Source organism: Doryrhamphus excisus, linkage group LG12, assembly GCF_037039965.1.
Source record: "Doryrhamphus excisus strain RoL-2023G ecotype Guam linkage group LG12, RoL_Dexc_Guam_v1.1, whole genome shotgun sequence".
NCBI lineage: Eukaryota > Metazoa > Chordata > Actinopteri > Syngnathiformes > Syngnathidae > Doryrhamphus > Doryrhamphus excisus.
This window is the reverse complement of record NC_136368.1, coordinates 18,294,480-18,313,684: the sequence shown is the minus strand read 5'-3', so window position 1 is coordinate 18,313,684 and position 19,205 is coordinate 18,294,480. Positions and strand designations below refer to the sequence as shown.

The 19,205-nt window shown below is 40.4% G+C and overlaps 2 protein-coding genes and 1 long non-coding RNA gene across 6 annotated transcripts; 1 reads left to right on the top strand and 2 right to left on the bottom strand.

Moving 5' to 3' along the window:
- Window positions 1–385: 385 nt before the first annotated feature.
- cytip (cytohesin 1 interacting protein) lies at window positions 386–5,519 on the bottom strand. Its single transcript, XM_058082109.2, has 8 exons — window positions 4,867–5,519; window positions 2,750–2,787; window positions 2,608–2,662; window positions 2,412–2,514; window positions 2,102–2,195; window positions 1,955–2,021; window positions 1,804–1,870; window positions 386–1,655 (listed from the first exon to the last, which is right to left on the bottom strand). Exons 1-8 carry the CDS (start codon window positions 5,026–5,028, stop codon window positions 1,207–1,209), a joined length of 1,035 nt encoding a protein of 344 aa, XP_057938092.2. The 5' UTR covers window positions 5,029–5,519; the 3' UTR covers window positions 386–1,206.
- On the top strand, window positions 5,137–15,893 carry LOC131135812 (uncharacterized). 2 transcript variants are annotated; one of them, XR_009131655.2, is made up of 4 exons: window positions 5,137–5,293; window positions 8,305–8,378; window positions 11,386–11,495; window positions 14,868–15,893. It is a non-coding gene; the product is annotated as an uncharacterized LOC131135812 (long non-coding RNA). The 2 variants fall into 2 exon arrangements; XR_013629541.1 differs by lacking the exon at window positions 14,868–15,893 and having other exon boundaries at window positions 5,138–5,293; window positions 11,386–11,904.
- Window positions 7,549–18,257, bottom strand: acvr1c (activin A receptor type 1C). Of its 3 annotated transcripts, none has more exons than XM_078795072.1 (9): window positions 17,969–18,254; window positions 14,836–15,066; window positions 12,441–12,689; window positions 11,624–11,854; window positions 11,396–11,563; window positions 10,918–11,074; window positions 10,691–10,815; window positions 10,487–10,617; window positions 7,549–9,591 (listed from the first exon to the last, which is right to left on the bottom strand). In XM_078795072.1, exons 1-9 carry the CDS (start codon window positions 18,036–18,038, stop codon window positions 9,289–9,291), a joined length of 1,665 nt encoding a protein of 554 aa, XP_078651198.1. In that variant the 5' UTR covers window positions 18,039–18,254; the 3' UTR covers window positions 7,549–9,288. The 3 variants fall into 3 exon arrangements, with proteins under 3 accessions (XP_078651198.1, XP_057938091.1, XP_057938089.2); XM_058082108.2 differs by having other exon boundaries at window positions 9,318–9,587; window positions 17,969–18,247; XM_058082106.2 differs by having other exon boundaries at window positions 9,318–9,587; window positions 11,396–11,854; window positions 17,969–18,257.
- Window positions 18,258–19,205: the final 948 nt, after the last annotated feature.

The following is a 19,205-nucleotide window of genomic DNA, read 5'->3' as shown; positions in this document are numbered from 1 at the left end:
GATATTAAACGGCGATTAACGATTAGCCATGTGTTGGAACCTGAATCTGTTAGTAGTCAGACTCATAGTCTGACTACTAACAGATTCATAGTCTGAAGTTTCTCAACAGGTTACTCCAAGACGTCTCTCAATGGTAAGCAGCTCTAGCATTGGTAACATGTAATGTTGTCATTAAACATTTTTTGCGTACCAACATGAGGTCTGAAGGTGGAGTAAATTTAACAGACAGAATTTTGGGTCAGAAGCAGGAAATCCATGAAAACACTTAAGGTGCAAAATCTAACGCATTCTGTATGGGTTATTGTGTGTTGCTCCTCTATAGGAGTCCACAACTGCATAATAGGTGGCTCAGTCTTGGCGAATAATAATAGAAACATCTGCATGCTATCGAAGTCTTTTAATAAGAGTCACCAACAAAATAAAACCCCAAAATATTACATATATGAAGTATTGTTATTGAACGTTTATGTTCTGGGTTGAAGCGACAGCCTGCTGCTTAGTTCCAACACCAATCGCTCTCTACTATAGAGTGCGCTATAGATATGCACTATGCAACGTCTCACAGGAAATAACTTATCATGTATGAGCAGTTTTATTCCAAAACGTTGGCATCCTTTTTTTTTGTGCAAAATAAAACATTCTTTCCACTTAACTTAAATCTAACTAAGAGTTAACTTCCAGAAGACCCAATGTAACCTGTGAGCATCGTTTACATACATTTGAAAATGAAAGCAGTGGCACCCTCTCGTACCTGCATCCTGTTTTTAACAGCTACTGTGTATGGTTATAAATAATAGACTGCAAAGAGTAGCAGGTTTCTTTTTTTTTTAACCATTCAAGCTCAGAGTAAATTCGACCAAATAACATGTGAACATGTAAATTATATTCAAAATACTACTACTACTAATACAATGCTTTGTGCCACCACAAATCCACTAACATAGCAAGTGCTTGGTGTGCAAAGATGAGTTCAAAATGCAGTACAAGGTACTTTCAACAGCGTCGTAGCAACACACTAAGATGCACGCCCGCACAAGAAAATGGCGACTGAACCGAGAGATTGCGCTGACTTGTGATGCAGTCGGTACGCTTTTCTGACAAACAAACAGCGCTCTCTTCCGCCATTGTTGTTGTGGTTACTGAGAAAGCCGAGTAAAAGGCCAGAACCCGCACAAGTTGAAAAAAAGATGTGGTGTAAAACACCCCTTAAGTCTCCTCTTCTTCAACCGATCGCTGATGGAGTCCAGGGATCAATTTGAGGATGTTTTTCCGAACATTGGTCCGCTTGCCTTTTCTGGGCAGGGTACCAAACAAAGCGGAGCTCCTCGTTTCATTCCAGGTCGGCGACTGGGAGCTAATGCTACTGCTGCTGCTGCTGGCTAGACTGGAGCTGCTGGAACGTCCGACGGTTTGACAAAAATAATGGCCGGAGGTGAATGAAAATCTCTGTGAGAAGAAGTGCTCTTCTTGGGCGGTGCTGGCCGCGCTGCAAGGACTGGGCGAGCTCACGTCGCCAAACACGCTACCCTGGTCGCTGTCGTCCGTCATCACGCTCCTGTAGCTGCTATTGCTGGAGACGCGAAGGCTGCGGTGGTCCCGCGGGGAGATGGGAACTTCTGAGGAATCGGTTGAGTTGCTGTTTTCTTTCAAGTGACCTGAAGACGTAAGAGTCCCCGTGAGTGGAAACCCAACAGGAAGTCTGTAAGCAGCTACGAGTATATGCTTCGGTTTTTGCAGTTTTTAAGCGAGGGAACCTGTGAGAAAGGAAGTGCTGCGGTGTGACAGCTGAACCGAAGCGCTCACCTCGGATCAGGCGTTGTTCCTGTAATGTAAGCGCCTGCAGCTCCACCAGTTTCTCATTCAGTGATTGCTGTGAAGGAAAAAAATTTAAAAAATAAACACGCTTACAGGTTTAGCGCTCCTGTCCTGGTTTGAGTATGAGCATCGGACTTACCTTCAGCATGTTCACCTTCTTCTCCAGCTCGATCCACTTCACCACACTCCCACATACGGTTTCCATCCTAGGGTGGATGAACACATTAGCGGGCACAATGAGTGCTTTTGATGGCTGAGCAGTAGAAGTAGAAGGATGGTAACTGACTTTAACCTGTTGGTCGAGCCTCTTATCAGGTCGAGAACGTGTTGATGAGAGCATCCTTCAATGCTGGTGCCATTGATGGTGATGATAACATCTCCTGTCATGAGCCAAATGGATAATGCAGAATAGTAACCCAACCCAAGCAAAACCCCTGATTTGATACATTTGACATATTGCATGTCAGTCAATTGTCTAAGTGTACCTAATGTTTCGGATGTTTTTGCACAATGTGAACAATGTGAGCAATGAGGTCGGTGGTGTATTCTATGATGAGTCTGTTTTAGGCTCGTATTAGAGGAAGTGAGTAGTTCACCTGCGGTCAAACCAGCGCTTTCTGCAGCGCTGTTGTCCTCCACCCTGCTCACAAACGTGCACACTTCCACCGCAGAGCTGCTCCTCAGCTGCAGGCCATGAGTCTGCAACAGGAGAAACCATTAAAAAAAACCTCTAAACTCTAAGTTGCATAATAATATTAAGAAATAATAGCGATTATATATGATGGAAGGTACCTGAACTTCAAACCCAAATGTTTCATTGTCTTCCTTTTCCAGGACTATTGTGCTTCTGTGCGACAGACAAAAGATAAGGGATATTTTTATGAACATACATATAATGACTATACAACATCTTAGCAGGATGTACTGTATTTACCTTTGTGGATCTGAGTAGTCAACCAGAAGGTGTTTGGGCTGCAAAATAAGCCATGCAAAATCCCATTAGATACATATTAAGTATATCTGAGTCTATGGAGCATGGTAATGGTAATGGTTTTATTTCATTTGAACATGCATCAGATTACAATTGAGTGCATCCCATAATCAGTTCACAGTTCCACATGTCCAAAAGGAGTAGGAAGAAGCAAAGCTTATTAAATCCTACCCCTCCATCTGGTACTTTTACAATCAGTAACTGTTACATTTGTTCACTTCCTGCTTTCCATAATACAGTTTAAGGTTTTTTTTAAATAATGCACCAATAATGCATACTGAAATGCTATGGCTTTTTAACGTAGTCCTAGCATATAAGTGTCAAATTTAGTTCTTCCCTGAGATCATATTTCTCCTCTCTTGTAGAAATATGATCTCAGGGAAGAAATAAACATAAATTCACTTTTAACCATTTTTTATTATTATTATGGTCGTAGAATACAGTGGTCATATTGAGCTGTTTGTAACGTTTTGCTCACACAAGAGGGTCTATCAGAGTGTTACATAACATAAGATTTTTGGCCAGCAAGTCCACATAGCTGGTGGGTATTTGTGGCAAACACCTCTTGGTAAATGGGGGATAATCTGCTGCTTACTATGTAACAATATTTCCAGATAAAGCCTCTGATGTAAGATTATTTCATGTCCAATACACATTAGTTATCAATATTACAGTTTGTGTGAAGCGCGCAAACTTGAGTATATACTGATTCACAAGTTTATGTATAAGTTATACTTAGAATACACAATATATACAAGCTGTGGAACCTCTGCTGAAAATAATATTTTTCTGGGGTCCGCTCTGGCTGCGGAAACTGCATTCGTGCGGCTGCATGGAGCTAGTGTGAGCCAACAACAGGGATTTCAATCGTGCGGAATGCATGCCTCAGACGGACGCAACAGACCCTTGATGGAGTCAGTGTGAGCCAGGGGTCACCGTCTGCGTTCAAACCCTACGCTACACACAAAAATTGGTCCCTTTAGTGTCTCTTTTTCGCTTTCCGAATGGAATCTTTCCGAAAACAATGGTATAAATGGAAAGGAATATTCCGATCTCTTGTCTACATGCGCTATAATCAACCAGAATAGTCAATGGGGTATGCGCAGTAAAACGTAAACATCAACATCACTTGATATCGGCTTCCCCGAGTTTTTCTTTCACTTGTTGGAATAACTCCGTATTTTGAGTTTTTCGTTCGTCCAGTCTTGAAATGAGTTTGGATCAAAAACAAACTTTTTGTAGCAGTCCAGTGCCGATTCCTCGCCTCCATTTTTAAAACTGAAGAACGTCTCCAGCTGCGTGTTACGTCTTATCTGCTTACCAACTGCCAATAAATAACAGAAGAAGAAAAACACCATGAAGAAGAACTTTCCAATTGAGATTGGATTGGGGAAAGGAATATTCCACCCCCGTGAATCCGATTATATATTCATTATTGATTGGCACTGTTTTTTCGGAATGAGGTGTATAAAAAAGTTCAATTCTTTCCCTTTGAGCAAATAAACCGAATGCAACTGGAATATTTGGGTCCATGTATACGTGGTCGGAGGCTGCATGAGTGCTATACCAGCACTGGGGAGATCAGTTAATTCGGGAAACATAAATATCATAACATCTTTCCTTTGTGAACTGAAAATAAGTTATTTAATTTGGCCAAAATTTGCACTGTAGCGCTTCCCCTATGGACATGGTCGCCCATACTTTCATTTAGACCCACAGAATCGGCTACAAACCCTGTTGAATTTTTGGTTTTAAGTCTGATTTTTAAATAGGAACAACATAGACCGTTTTTTTTAATCATCTGTTTCATCTTTGAACGACTTTCTGCTTTGATTTCAGCCCACCCAGCTCATTGTAGTGCTAATTTTAAACTGACATTGTTTCTAATGACAGTTAGTCTCTAATCAAGTCCTCCTTGTCGTTTAAAATAACACATTAAAATTATTTTTTTAATGTACGACATACATAAAGTGGATTTTTAAAAATATTTTGAAAAGTACACTCGAAGTTAAGTGAAGTTGTCCATTATAAATTAGAAGAGAATCGCATGCCCGCCTCACCTTAACTGTCCTGGGTAGAGAGTCTGTGTTGTGTCGGTGCTTCTGTTGGTCGTTGCTTGCCCTCAGTGAACGTCGGCACCACAGAGAACTTTTCTTCCTGGGAGCAGGCTCCGGAGGGTTCCTCTCCAGGCTGGACTTTGATGGACGTCCACTTGTGTTCATGGTGGTGGTGGAGATGGTGGTGGACTACCAACGGACGGCGACTAGCTAAACAGCGACCAGCCTCAAAGCATCATTCCCCCGCTGTGCCACATAATCTGACGGCCTCTTGGAAGCGTGCGCGTGCGCGTGTGCGTTGCAACTGAAAAAGAAACGCTTCAAAGCAGGAAATAAGGCATCACGTGACGTTTGTGGCGCTCGTGCACCTGCACATCACAACCTCATTTCCCGAAAGTATTCTTCTCTTTAGCGTTTAATTTAAAACTATGTAAGTATGTTCATATTTTTCTACATGAGCTTTTTTCCTAGCCAAGTGTAACATGTACACGGAGCGTGTAAAGCGGTATATAGTTTTAATATCCAATGTGTTTGTCGCCAACGAAACGGCTCTTTGAACCGACTCTTTGAAGTGAACGAACCGTCGTTTTTGCTGTGGTTAAAGCCGCATGTTGACTCAAAGCAGAAGGGGGAAAGAGGGAGTTACACACATGCAAGATGGAAATATGAGGAAAATTAGGCTTTTGTGTCTTAATACTAATCTTAACTAAAGCTAGCGCCACGTTTTATATTAGGTAATGAGTGTAAAGGTGACTATTGGGTTGTTATTTCATTTCCGGAGGGCTCTAATAATGTTGAAAATCACATTTAGAAGATCAGAAACAGATTTTCTATGTACAAAATTATTTGGTTTGTAAATAAGGAAACCAATCCAACTTATCCTGGTCGGGTCTGGAACCAATGAAGTGCTATAAATGAGAGATTTTGTATTTCCAAAACGTTGAGGTACTCCTTTTGTGGGATATTGGAATATTGGACTCCACTGTGGGTTGATGACTACTTTGAAAATCTAAATTGCATTCCGTCGATCATAACTTAGAGCAGTTAGTTGACAACAGAACTGACATGGGAACTGAATCTGCCAATAAAGCAGCTACATTACATTACATTCCCGTTTTAACACAGAAGGGACAATTTCATGGTTTTTGTAAGACAATCTCACTTCTTGTAAGGTTTTTTCCCCCCGTTTCCATTTATCTCATGGTACGACTTCGTCCCATACTTGAGAATGCATGGTCTACTGGGAAACTAAAAAGCAAGATGTCAATCATTCCACTTCAGAAGGTTATCTTCCCTTTTCTGCAGTCTCAGCAATTAGACGCACCGAATGTCCGGAGCAAGCAAAGCATGACAAAACACCTCGATACTTCCTGTAAGCTTTAGAAGATTTAGCAGCGCTGCTTTCATGCAGAGAGACTCGGTCATGATAGGACAGGGGTGTTTAAAGTTGGGCCTAAAAGAACAAGAAACTATAAACAAAGAGAAAATGTGAAGATTATTTAAGACAAATGTTGAAATATTTGGAAACCTAAAAAAAAGTTCAGAAAAAAAGCAAATACTAATATTTTCACCAATCATAAAGCTGGGAAGCAGGTTTTTGCCTTGAAATATATACAGGGTCAGGCAAAATGATCTGACACATTTGTAGGTTAAATAAAAGGCAAATAAAGTAAAATAAAAAAGTGTTATTTTTGAAAAAGTACATATAATGCAATTTTTCTTTGTTCTGCATTGTGGAAACGCTTGTCAAAACAAACAAATCTGTAACTGCAACACAACGAGCGTTACGTTTACACTTCATTTTTGGTAGACATGATCCCGTACCAGCTGGAAACACCATCTTGTTATGGGTTACCAACTTCAGAGCTACTGGATCTGCATTGAAACCAAAATCAATCGGCCGACCTCGCACCGCCAGAACTGATTTAATTTTTAAAACATAATGAAACAGAATGGCTTTATATGGACTTTACTTTATTTGCCTTTTATTTAACCTACAAATGTGTCATATCATTTTGCCTGACCCTGTATAACTTATATCAAAGTATAAATAATATCAAAGAGGCCTTTCATTTTTCAGTATGTGATCCTTCTTGGAAAAAGTTTGGACACCCCATTGTTATGGAAACGATCAAAAGGAAGAAACAGTTGGGAGGCCCCGCAAAAATTAAGGGATTCATTCTGATCAAAGCGACATCCAACGAACTGGATCATGTTTGAAGTAAAACCACAAAAAAAAAAAAATCAATGTCATTCAATCAGTGTGTCTCTTGTACATCCTGCGTGACCAAAAGCAAAAGCGACGAAAACCACATTATGCCTCATTTTGACTCAATCAGTGAAAGACTGACGGTTGCTGAAGCATTTCCTCTAACGGACGTCTTCACATCGCAGTTCATGTAACAAATAAGTTGAGAATAAGTCATAGTAATTAACTCATTCAATACCAAAGACGTTTGGTATTGAACCCGAACACACAATAATGCAGTTCACTTCAGAGCAATTTTAAGCTGTAAAAACAGCCACAAGGTGGCCTCCCTTTTTTTAGTCGGAAACTGATATTTTCCTGAAACTCACCTATGTTCTACTGCTGATTACCAAAAAACGGAAAAACAACCATACGTTCGATGCTACGTGACAATCATGTTTGTCTACATTTAGAAATGACTGCATTCTCTTCAATCACACACAAAAAAAAACACTTTATTGACACGACTGTATCTCTGTGGAATATAAATAGTGCAAAATCCACACACTTGCAAAGCTGTAGTGAGTGACACTGATGTTCCCTTCTCTAATAGGCGTCAGTCATCCTATTAAAGTACCTTGTCGTTCTACTTTAGCCTGTTTGTATGGGCTGAGTGGCACTCAGACGATGTTTCCCTATGCATATCAATATTTTTGGGGGGAAAATATAACACTTGTTGGCATCAACAGGCAACTTTGGTTTTATAGCAGTAAAAAAAAAGTGAATAAATATATGCAACATACATTTCACATTCGAGGATGAGCTTTAGCATTCGGCTGTCGGAAAGCAGCTCTTTTTTTCAGCAACGGAATGCATTAACTGTGCAAAATCCTTTAAAAAAAACATTATTTCTCTTGTAGCATATCACTACCAAACACAATCAATAGACAATATATGGTATTTAACAACTTAACTATTGAATCCTAACAAGGCAGTAAAGAGCCAGCTTGACCACCTTAAATCTCTTATTTGGAACCTCTAATATCGACATAGAATTCAATGTTAATTAATGGAATATTTTTTGTAGTTAGAGCACAATAAACCTGTTTGACTTTTGACATACGGTTCTTAGCATTAGAGCCCTGCAGACACCCAATAACTCCCACACACTCTTTGTTGACACCAAACTGTGCAACTCTAGCAAGCTAGCAGGCTAACCAGTTAACCTCTAATTTGTTTCTTCTCAACTTCAGAAGCCAAAGACCTACCACTTCCACACAAAATGGGAGAATAAAGGCCGCCTTCTTGACTTCATGCAGCGTTTAAGGTAATATAATGTAAGGTAATGTCTCAATGTTTTGTGTCATTATATGTGCCCTGTGATTGGCTGGCCACCAGTCCAGGGTGTACCCCAGCTCTCGCCCGAAGACAGCTGGGATAGGCTCCAGCACCCCCGCGACCGTCACGAGGGTAATAAAAGAATATAGGATAAATTATTTCCAAATGCCCGCAAGGTATGCTGGGTAGCCCAGCTGCAACAACACTATGAACTATGACCAATAAAACATTGGAGCATGTTAACTCCTCCTTGTTTACTTCTCTAGCAACCTCCTCAACATATTTTGCAAAAATGTGACCAAACACGGCCAGCTACCCAGCATACCTTGCGGCAGGATTTTTGGAGTGTTTTTTTTTTTTGCATGGATATTGTGCGTAGATAGGTTTCTACGCCCACATGGTGCAGTAAGTGTGTGTCATGTGTTGTGTTGTTTGGATGGCTTTGTACACACTAGAGATTGCATGTGACTATTTTGGCGACGGAAGCGTGCCACAATAGCGCTGCAAGTCATGTTGCCAGGTACACTTTCCATGTTGAAGTTTTAAAGAAAGGAATTTGGAAATTTGGATTAAGACGTAATTTGGCTCGGTACTATTTCCCTTTTTTAAAAAAATATATCCAAATCATAAGTTGACCCAACTGTGTTTGCCTATAGAGGTTCCAGTGTAAATTGCTGATAAGAATATGCTCTTATTATGTTAAAATAGTGGTGCAGGATCAATGCTAGGGCTGTCCTATAAAAGTGCAATTCCGAAGTAAGCATGGCTGTCTTATAAAGTAACCTTTGCAAATAGCACTCTACATACGCAGCAACACTGTCTGCTACGACAAATGGCACAAAAAGGTTTAGCTAGCGCTGGGCACTTAAATATCTGAGGTAGCAAAAGTAGATCTGTTTCTATATGACGCACTTTTTTACATTCACGACATGGCTCCTTCTCACAAATGTTTGCTTCAACATCGGTGCTAAGCTGCCACAGGCACCTCCCAACAAGTCTTTGGCACGAAGAACCTCAATCAGATCACCCGATACTTTCCTTGTGTGATTCCCAGTCCGACAGCCCCACGGTGCTAATCCTTGACGCCGCTGATGTTGGTCAGTTGAGACACGGTCTTTTTGACCCGTAGAGCAGTCAGTCGTGCTGCGGGGTTGGCGTACCAGCACTCCCTCATCACTTTGCCCATCACGCGCAGGGCCTGGCTTGTTAACACAGGAGACACAATGCTGTTATAGCAATGCGGCACATCAGATACATACACTTAGGTAGTACGCACTGAGCAGTTAAAGATGTTATGATGATGATTAAGGCCGGACGATATTTGCGTTTTTTCCTTGAATTGGTATCGGCCGATACGCGCGTGGATCCGCCGATATATTTTCCGCCGCATGATTTTCAGTCAGGCATCATTGCAGAGGACCCCGCAACACACGCAGTCGCGGCACCCCGCCTCCCCCCCCTGTTGAATCACATCAAGGGCGCGTTTTCACAAGTAATAGAGTTTGCTTGCTTTTAACACTTTACTAAGAACTATGCAACTTTAACTACAAACTGACTATTTACATCGACGGTGCCGCAAAGCATGCTGGGAACCAGGAAGTGCTCCCATCGACGCTGCAATATAGTTTAGTTTGCGGGTCTGAAAAACAGGAATTCTGCTGAATGCTTCATCTTTACTTTAATGATGAGAGAAATGTTTTATATATCGTATTAAATTGTGTCAGATGGAGGCGTGGAGGCGGGCGGGGGGTAGGGGGGGCACGTCACACTGCGGAGGAGCAGTCATCACATCAAAACTACGACAGAAATGTTTTGCACATGGTTGAATATTTATTGCTGTTTAAATGTGGGTTTGAGAAAGCTGAATCCTACTGTGTTCAGTAATATTTATTTATATTTAATATTCAGTTCTGTAATATTTGTTATCATGATCATTTTTTCATGTAAATTGAGGTATCAAAAGCAGTATCGGCCACAAATATCGGCCCAAGCAAAATCAGCCATCGGCTAAGGGTGATGGGAAAAAAAATCGGTATCGGCATCGGCCCCAAAAAAACCCTATCGGTCGATCCCTAATGATGATGATCCACATCTCACCTCACAGTTCTGCCACTGGTTCGGAATGTTTGGTCTGAGTTTCTGCTCACACACCACCTTCTTCATGTCCTCGATAGATGGATCTGAAGGCACCTGGTCATAATAAGGCAGCTGGAAATCCTCCTGAAGTCCTGTCGAGACATAAAAATCAATATTTTTGTTTTTTTTACATTGCAAAAAATGCGTGAGAATGACTCAAAGTACCTCTGTCGGAGCATCTTCGGGCCAGTTCCCACAACACCAGACCCAACGAGTAGATATCCGCTCGCTTGAATGACTCAAAGTTGTTCATGTTGATCGTCTCATCCAGGATTTCAGGGGCCATGTACCTGCAGGAGACCAGAACACCTTAGAATAACTTTTTGCCGATGATACTGATCATTCCTCACAGAACACGTAATGATCTCTCACGGCAGACGTGTACATCCCACCTCTTGGTTCCCACTCTGTGATTGGATGGTATGTCGATGCTGTTACTGCTGGAGTCGTGTTTCACCGCCAAACCCAAATCTGCAATGACCGCGGTGCCGTTTTTCTTCACCAGGATATTTTTAGACTTGAGGTCCCTGTGAGCGATGGCTGGTTTCCCTTCAAGCAGAACATGAATTATTTTTTTTATGATTTTTTTCTTACATTACAAGGTTTTTTTTAGCAGCAAAAAACTGTCCGCCCGCCACTCCACTCCCTTGGGAACTAATTCATAGCAACACACACAAGTTGGTTATGTCTTAACTGGCTTCTTTTCTGTTGTTATTGGGTAATACTAAATAATAAAGGGTAAAGGTGACTAAAGGGGTGACAGTACTAAAGTCTTAGTTAGCTAGTATCAGCTAATAGTTTGCTGGTGTGCCTTGTACTGTACATACGAGTTTACTCTGATTTATTGTGTTGATTGACAGCTGCACTCACCCTGGGTCCCAATGATTTCCATGTGGAGGTGAGCCAGACCACTGGCTATGGACAAAGCGAGAACCATCATGCTTTCCACTGACACGGTGTGTCTGTTCAGGTAATCGAACAACGATCCATGCTCGTGGTACTCGGACACCAACCAAAGCTGCGTCCAGGAGCCGTTATCTGAAATATTGTAGCATGTCATCATGGTGACGCCTACGTTAAAGCGATTGGTTGCCATACCTTTGTTGTCAGCCGCAATAAAGCCCAGGATGTTGTCGTGTCGGAGCATGATGGTCTGATAAATCTCCGCTTCACGGAACCACGACCTTTCATCCCTGGAGGAGAAGATTTTTACAGCAACGTCTTCTCCTCGCCACTTTCCCCGCCACACCTCTCCGAAGCGGCCCTTCCCAATGCTTTCCTGGAGGACGATGGTTCGGGCTATGGTTCTTTGCACCAGCAGAGGGAGTCCTGCGGGAATAAACTAAATAGTTAGAACTTGTAGCAACACAACAAGTTAGGAATTAATTGGCCGAAAACAATATTCAAAGATTATTTATTGTAAAATTAATATGATATATTAAAATTATATAATAAATATTTATTGTTAAATAAAGGGGCTGCACGGCGGTCGTGTGGTTAGCGCGCAGACCTCACAGCTAGAAGACCCGGGTTCAGTTCCACCCTCGGCCATCTCTGTGTGGAGGTATGAATGTGAGTGTGAATGGTTGTTTGTCTATATGTGCCCTGTGATTGGCTGGCCATCAGTACAGGGTGTAGCCCGCCTCTCGCCCTAAGACAGCTGGGATAGACTCCAGCACCCCCCACAACCCTTGTGAGGATAAGCGGTAGAAAATGAATGAATGAATGTATTAAATAAATTAAAAATACAATTATACTAAGATATACACAGAAAAATATTTAACATAATTTATTTAAAATAATTGTAAATTTTTAAGTAATTAATAATTATAATTAAATATTAATTATAATTTTAAATATTAAAAATAATTATTTTAAATAATTATTATAATAAAATAATAATAAAAAAGCCAACCTGATCCAGAGCCAGAGGTGCTCATGTCATAGATGAGATCTTTGAGGCATTTGTCAGGTGACATGAGCATGTGGTCGTCCAGGTCCTCCTCCGGGTCGTGTTTATGGGCCCTGCTGTAGAAGCAGCGCCGACTCTGCAGCAGAAAGACCCCCAGGGTGATGACCGCGCACAGCAGGCAGGCGGGCACCACTATCATCACGGCCAGATGCAACCTGCTGCTGCTGCTGTCTGGATCTTCCAAAGGCCGCTCTGATAACACATGATACACAAATACACGTTATAGAAGCACAACTGTGGGAACTGCACCCCCTGGTGGCAGCTTAGCGCCATTTAAAGACATTCAAACATTCAAATGCTATGAAGTTTCTCAAAATAAAGTTAACACAACACAGTACATAATCTCACAAGGTAAAAAAGCAGGTGTGTGGGATTGAGACCTTAAGAGACCTTAAGCTTTTCCATCCCTGACCTTTATTTGGGTCTGTGGGAGGACACATGATCCCTGGACCCAAACACATGCTGCAGAGCGTTGTGGTATACGCTGATAATGTAAGATATATAATACAGCTCTTGTACTTATAAGTGTAGTAATATTAGAGCTGGCTCCAGTGTACTGTACTGACAAAGTTCATAAAAATGTTTGGCAGCACTCGTGCAGTGTTTTTGTTTGCCAATAACGTCTGCAGATGTGAACTCCATCACAGTTTCCTAAGACATTTTTAGCCTTTTACCTAAATACACAAGGCACATCCTCCGACTAACAAACTTTGCCTCTTTATCCAGTCGTTCATCTTCCTGTCTGATATTTTAAACTTAATACAGAGCAGTGTGGAGCCTGTCCTAGATGACTGTGTGAGAGGCAGGGTACACCCAGGACTGGTTGCCAGCCAATCAACAGGACAAAAACTCTCCAAGGAAGCAGGAGTACCAGGAAAAAACCCAAGTGGAGAACATGCAAACTCAACACACTGAGATTCCAACCCACAACCACGGATGCTAACACAAGCGCCACTGTGCTACTATATCCACTTTGGGATAGGCCGCGGTGGAATTAATCCCTCGCCAACCTTAAGGCAAGCTTCCACCTTCCACCATGACAGGCTTTTAACGTGCACCGCCGGCACCGCGCTGATGAAGTATTTATAAATTAGAGGGGGAAGGTAGGGGGAGGAGGCTAAACATGGCGGTGTGGCCTGTGCCAGCGTTGTTATGTCACAGGATCTAGCAGGATCAGCGTCCGCCTCGTCTCGCCGGGGCCGCATTGAGTGGGAAATCCCACAGTGATTGACTCACTCGGCAGGGACATCGACACTTTGCTATTGGTGAATACACACGTCCATGTTGGGCTCAATGTTTTTAGAATACATAACAGCATCAATTTTAGGACGCTGGTACCTTGGCATCCTCGTTGCACCATCGTGATCGTAACATCACTTGATGATGTCAGACTGATATTGTAATTTGTATTGATATTGTAATTTAATATTATTCTAACAATACATTCTTTGCCACAAAAAGTATGCATATATGCAAAGTATGTATATATATATATATATGGCCAAATGAACTAAAATGTATGGTATCGTAAATGCAAGGTAATAAGGTATTAAGAAGACGCATTCAAATTGTGACAATGCAGTATTCCAGACTGGTCACTAGGTGTCAGTAAGTGAAACATACAGACAGGGACTATAATAATAAAAAATAATAAAAAACTAAATAATAATAAAAAATAAATAATAAAAAATTAATAAACAAAAAAAATAATAATCAAAATAAATAATAAATAATCAAAAATAATAATAAATAATCAAAATAAATAATAATCAAAATAAATAACTCTGAACCCACAAGTTTTATTCATATTGAAAATTTATTTTTTTATATTATATCTACTAAGTTGTGCCATATGAGTGTAAAGTTGACTATAGGGGTATTATTTCATGTCTAGAGGGCTCTAATAATGTTCAAACCCGTATTTAGAAAGCCGGAAACACTTTTCAATTCCATTTATAAATAATGAATCCTATTATGCGGCTGAGGATCGAACCAGCAACTATTCTACGACCTGCGCCATTCTACCATGCACAAACAATACTGGAAAATGTACAATTATTTTTCACCGCTAGGGGGCACAATTTAAGTTGTCCATGCTAGAAACGGCAGAATTTTTGAATTTTTTGATTACAGGATAAAATGATTGAGGATAGAATCAGGAACCATCAGGTTGGAAAAATTGGAAAATGTGGGAGGAGTTAGCTGTATTTCAGTTGTTCTGCCTAGCAACAAGCGGCTTGCATTTTGTTCCACTATTTCTTTGTGTGGGTCTTGGGTTTCTCCTGGCGCCAAATTTGTGTCGCAAACACGTTGTGAAAGATTCAGAGTGGAGACGTACCGGGCTGCAAGTGGAGGGTCTCGTTGTTGCAGAAGTCGGTGAAGCAGCAGTTCCTCTTGGAGACGTTGGGGGAGCTGTAGCAGAACACCTGGCCTCTCATCTCCAGGGGCGACAGGCACAACTGCATCGTCTCCTCTCGGCCGTCAATCAACATGACAGAGTTCCAGCAGGCGCCGTCTGCGGACGTCTCGCAAACGTGGTCGTCGCACAGCTGGCACACACATTTTAAACCTGGAACAGTCCATCAAAATAGAGCATTGTTCTCTTTTTCTTACACAGATCCTGCATTGGGAAGTACACTTGTTGACCACCTTCATTGTTATCGTGGTATTTAACCGCTTGGAAGCAGACCTGTTATATAAGAGCGGCCATATTAAGTGGTGTGGACGAACGAGAGTAATGCCTCTTAGTTTAACACCCACATAATCTTATGTTCTTCTCAGAGCTGCTGTCATGCTTTGTTTGACAAGCACCTCCCTGATTGACAAGCAAGACGCCGCTACCTGATAAGACATTCAATCGCTTCATAAAATCATTCCATAAAATTCCATTAACCATTCCATAAAAGGAAGGAAATTTATATGGTGATATTTCTTGGTTCTAGTCAGGACTCGAGCAGCAGTATTCGTTTAGAGCCTGGGGAAAGGGTTGATACAAGTACATGGTTGACTGTACTTGTATTAATCAGAGAGTATAACGACTTTTATGATGCTAAAGCTCCATTTTTGGTTGGTTGTACAAAGTAATTAATTGCTCAATTTAATGGACAACAAAGAGACACGATACATACAGTAAATGGCCGTAACAAGAGAAGACCGACTAGACCTGACAAGCTTCATGTAAATCGCTTGTATCAGTTGTAAATTGCACTAAAAAGTGTGAAATAAAAGTCCAGAAAATCTGCTGAAGTTGACTTTCTAAAGCATCCTTGACAATCTTCTCAGGCTTTTCAAGTGCAGCCTGGCTTTAGTCCTAAAGAACTTGACGGTAAACACTTCAGCGACATATTCCTTATTGCTTATAGAAAAGCTGTATACATACATATTGTTGTATTGTCGGATGGATTACCCCGCATGCTTTGCGGGCATTTTGGAAATACCGTTCCAAGTTTATGTGTTTGTTTTTAAGCGCATTGTTGTAGTTCATTATTATTATTGTCCATGAGTGAGACTTGTTCTGTTTGATGATACTCTCTTTTTGCACTGTGAAGCTAGTTCTTAGTTAGCGCTTTCTCCAAAAAAGGAGTCTATTTTGTGACAGTTGATTAGTTGATTAGCATAATCAATAAACACACTACAGCATAAGACGTGCGTGTAATGTGGAACCCAGTCACAATCACATTGTTCATGAGTGTAGACCGTCAACGTCAAGCTAGCAGGAGGGTTCGGGAGTGGGGCCAAAATAGACCTGTTTTACACCCGGGTTTTTCGACATTTGCTGGTGGCCCCCCCGGAAGGTAACCCACACAAAAAATAAGGATCTGCTGTCGTCAATGTGTGTGTGTGTGTGTGTGTGTGTAGACAGTGGAAGCGGATACCAAGATAGCATAGCAACAAGGTGACCTTGACAACTTTGAGCATGTTTCAGAAAGGAACTCCGGCTAGATTGATATTTCTTTCATTGACTAAACTAAACTATTCAAAAATGATGTATCTTGTATTGCTCATCCTCCTGGGGTTGCCTGGCAACAACTTGGGACAAAAGCAAAGTTGACAATTAGAAAGCATGAGAGGAAATGTACAGCTAATACGTTTTTTTTTTTTTATGAAGGGCAGAAGTATGAAATATACACTCATCGATATTTTTAAGACCAGTTGAAAAATTAGCCTATTAGACGATAGCCTTTAAAAGACAAAAATACAGTGTCAGCGTTGTTTTCTGTCGGTTGGATGCAGTCATCTTAAACCCGAGTGTTATGAAACGAAAAGTCACATGACCGACACAACCAAATGTCAGGACGATCCCCAATTATGGCTGCTCCCACCAAGGAGATGCTACCTGAGATGTTTTTCCACGCGGCACAGTGGAGAGGGTGCCATCATGATCTGGGCTACTTTTGCCTTCAATGGAACAATGGAGGTTCAGATTGTGCAGGGGTGTCAAACGGCACAATGTCATCAAGTCCCATTGTCAAAAATAGTTCACGAAAGGCAGTATTTCATTAATCATGTTCAAATTTTTAGCTTAATTAACTTTCTAGTTAATCTAGAGAGTCTAATGATCTTAATTAACTTTGTTCTGACCTGACACCACATGGATCTCGGCTAGAGTAGACTTCTGCAGACACTGCTATGCATGCACAAATCACTTTCTATCATCAATGAGCATGGAGTGGAGTCGCCAGCCCCCCCCATTGCCCCCCCACACACAAAAACACTACATCAAGAAGCAACAGCAACGCAGCTCGCTTGTAGTTCCTATTTGCTTTGCTTATCATGGTGATAATGACTTATTGTAAATATTTCATGGCCATCTACGTCGGGGTGGGCAAATATTTTGACTTGTGGGCCATATTGAGTTAACAAAATTGTCCGAGGGGGGGCCAGAACATAGTCACAAAGTCCAGTAGGAAAGTGAAAACTGTACAATGTCATTGTAAACAGTAAATATGACAAATTGGACACATTTTAAACCAAATGAAAATCTGAAATTTAAAAATTTACGTTTCTATTTATGTGTCTATTGTCCAATTGAGTGAAAACGGTCCTGATAATAAAAGACAATGTTTTTTTTTTTTCCCGGGAGTAAACACTATCACCTACAATGTGAAAATGGTACAATCTGTTCTAAACAGTAAATATGAGAAATTTGACTATTTTTCAACAAAATAAAACCCTGAAATTAGAAAATGCATGTTTCTATTACAAAGTGAAAACTTGAATTTGAAATAAATTAATAAAGCATCAAAACCTATTTTATTATAAATGGTTAAGCCTGATATTTGACATGTTTATTGACATAATTAACTCAAATGCGCATTTAGAGGGTTAAAATAATACAAATATTAGGGGTTAACTTTGACAGTAGACTTTTTGTCCCTTTTTCATGAAAAAAAAACATGCAATATACTTATGAGCAAAAAAAAAACAAGTAAAAATGTGCAGAATATGTACAGTACAGTACAGTACAGTACCTGTGGTCAGCTGCGCCAGCCAAAGAAAGATCCACGCCGTGTGAAAGCTCAGCTTGGCGGGTCGAGTCATGGCAAGAACCGCATGGGTTCCCTCAGTCTCTGGACGCTGCTTCTCCGGAGACACACAACATTCACACTAAAAACAGGTCCTCCATGCAACCCGGGGAAGTAACACGCACAGAGAGAGAGGGGGAGAGAGACACACACACACATGCGCACACGCACACGCCACAACAGGAAAGTGCGCGACGAAATAAGTGAAAGCTTTGAACCTCCTCACCCCGCCCCTGCAGGAAGAGAACGTAAGAGGATTAGCACCAAAAACCACTGATGGAGACATGTGAAGCACTGTGTGTGTGTGTGTGTGTGTGTGTGTGTGTGACAGACACAACACTAGGTGCACTTGAAGAAAACTGCTGCCCTTGCAAAGATAATCAGGTAGTAGTAGTAGTAATAATAATAATAATAATAATAATAATAATATTAGAATGGACTGTCAAAGCAAATGTGGTAGTACAGTTCAGGATTTTACAATACAGTGTATGGGGGGGGGTCAAAAATATATAATGCAATATCATTATTACTACTACTAATACTGTATATTAGTAGTACTAATACTGGTACAGATCATTTTTTTAAATGCATGTTCAAATAATAGTATGTTAAAAATGTTATGTATTCAAATAAAAATATTTAAATTACAATTAAAAAAATAAATTCTAATCAGTAGCAGTATATGCAATATAAGTAGCACTGATTAAATGTTATAGATTAGTATTTACAAATATATATATATGTCAAGAGAGAGGAATGTGTTAAAACATATTTGTAGATGTTTCAAGTCTGGTAATGTTTGTTATTATATATAAAAAAACAGCAATAGTATTTTTAATTTTAAATGATTCTAAAATAGTATTTGTAAGAAAATACATGCAGTATTAGTAGTACTGGTTATAAATTTTGGCAAGAGTTTAGAAAAACATTACATTTGTAGTTGTAGTAAACGTTAAATTAGTAAGATATGTAATATTGAAAAATATAGACAAAAATAAACAGAATTTGATGTACAGATATAAGTTAATTTCATACTTATTTTTAAAAAAAATGGACAAAAAGTAGATTTCTGTGAAAAAATACATGTTTTCAAATGTGTTAATATTGTACAGTTATTAAAAACAAGTAACAAATGTAGTATTTGTAAGGAAAAAAATGCATGATTATTAGTAGCCTACTGGTT

Coding starts and splice junctions, on each gene's coding strand:
- cytip (XM_058082109.2), bottom strand. CDS start 5,028: ATGAACACAAGTGGACGTCCATCAAAGTCCAGCCTGGAGAGGAACCCT. Junction 2,022..2,101: donor GGCTCGACCAACAGGTTAAA/GTCAGTTACCAT, acceptor CATCCACCCTAG/GATGGAAACCGTATGTGGGA. Junction 1,656..1,803: donor GGAACAACGCCTGATCCGAG/GTGAGCGCTTCG, acceptor TTACGTCTTCAG/GTCACTTGAAAGAAAACAGC.
- acvr1c (XM_078795072.1), bottom strand. CDS start 18,038: ATGACTCGACCCGCCAAGCTGAGCTTTCACACGGCGTGGATCTTTCTT. Junction 15,067..17,968: donor GCTGGCGCAGCTGACCACAG/GTACTGTACTGT, acceptor GGACTGTTCCAG/GTTTAAAATGTGTGTGCCAG. Junction 9,592..10,486: donor ACCAGTGGCAGAACTGTGAG/GTGAGATGTGGA, acceptor TGTGTTAACAAG/CCAGGCCCTGCGCGTGATGG.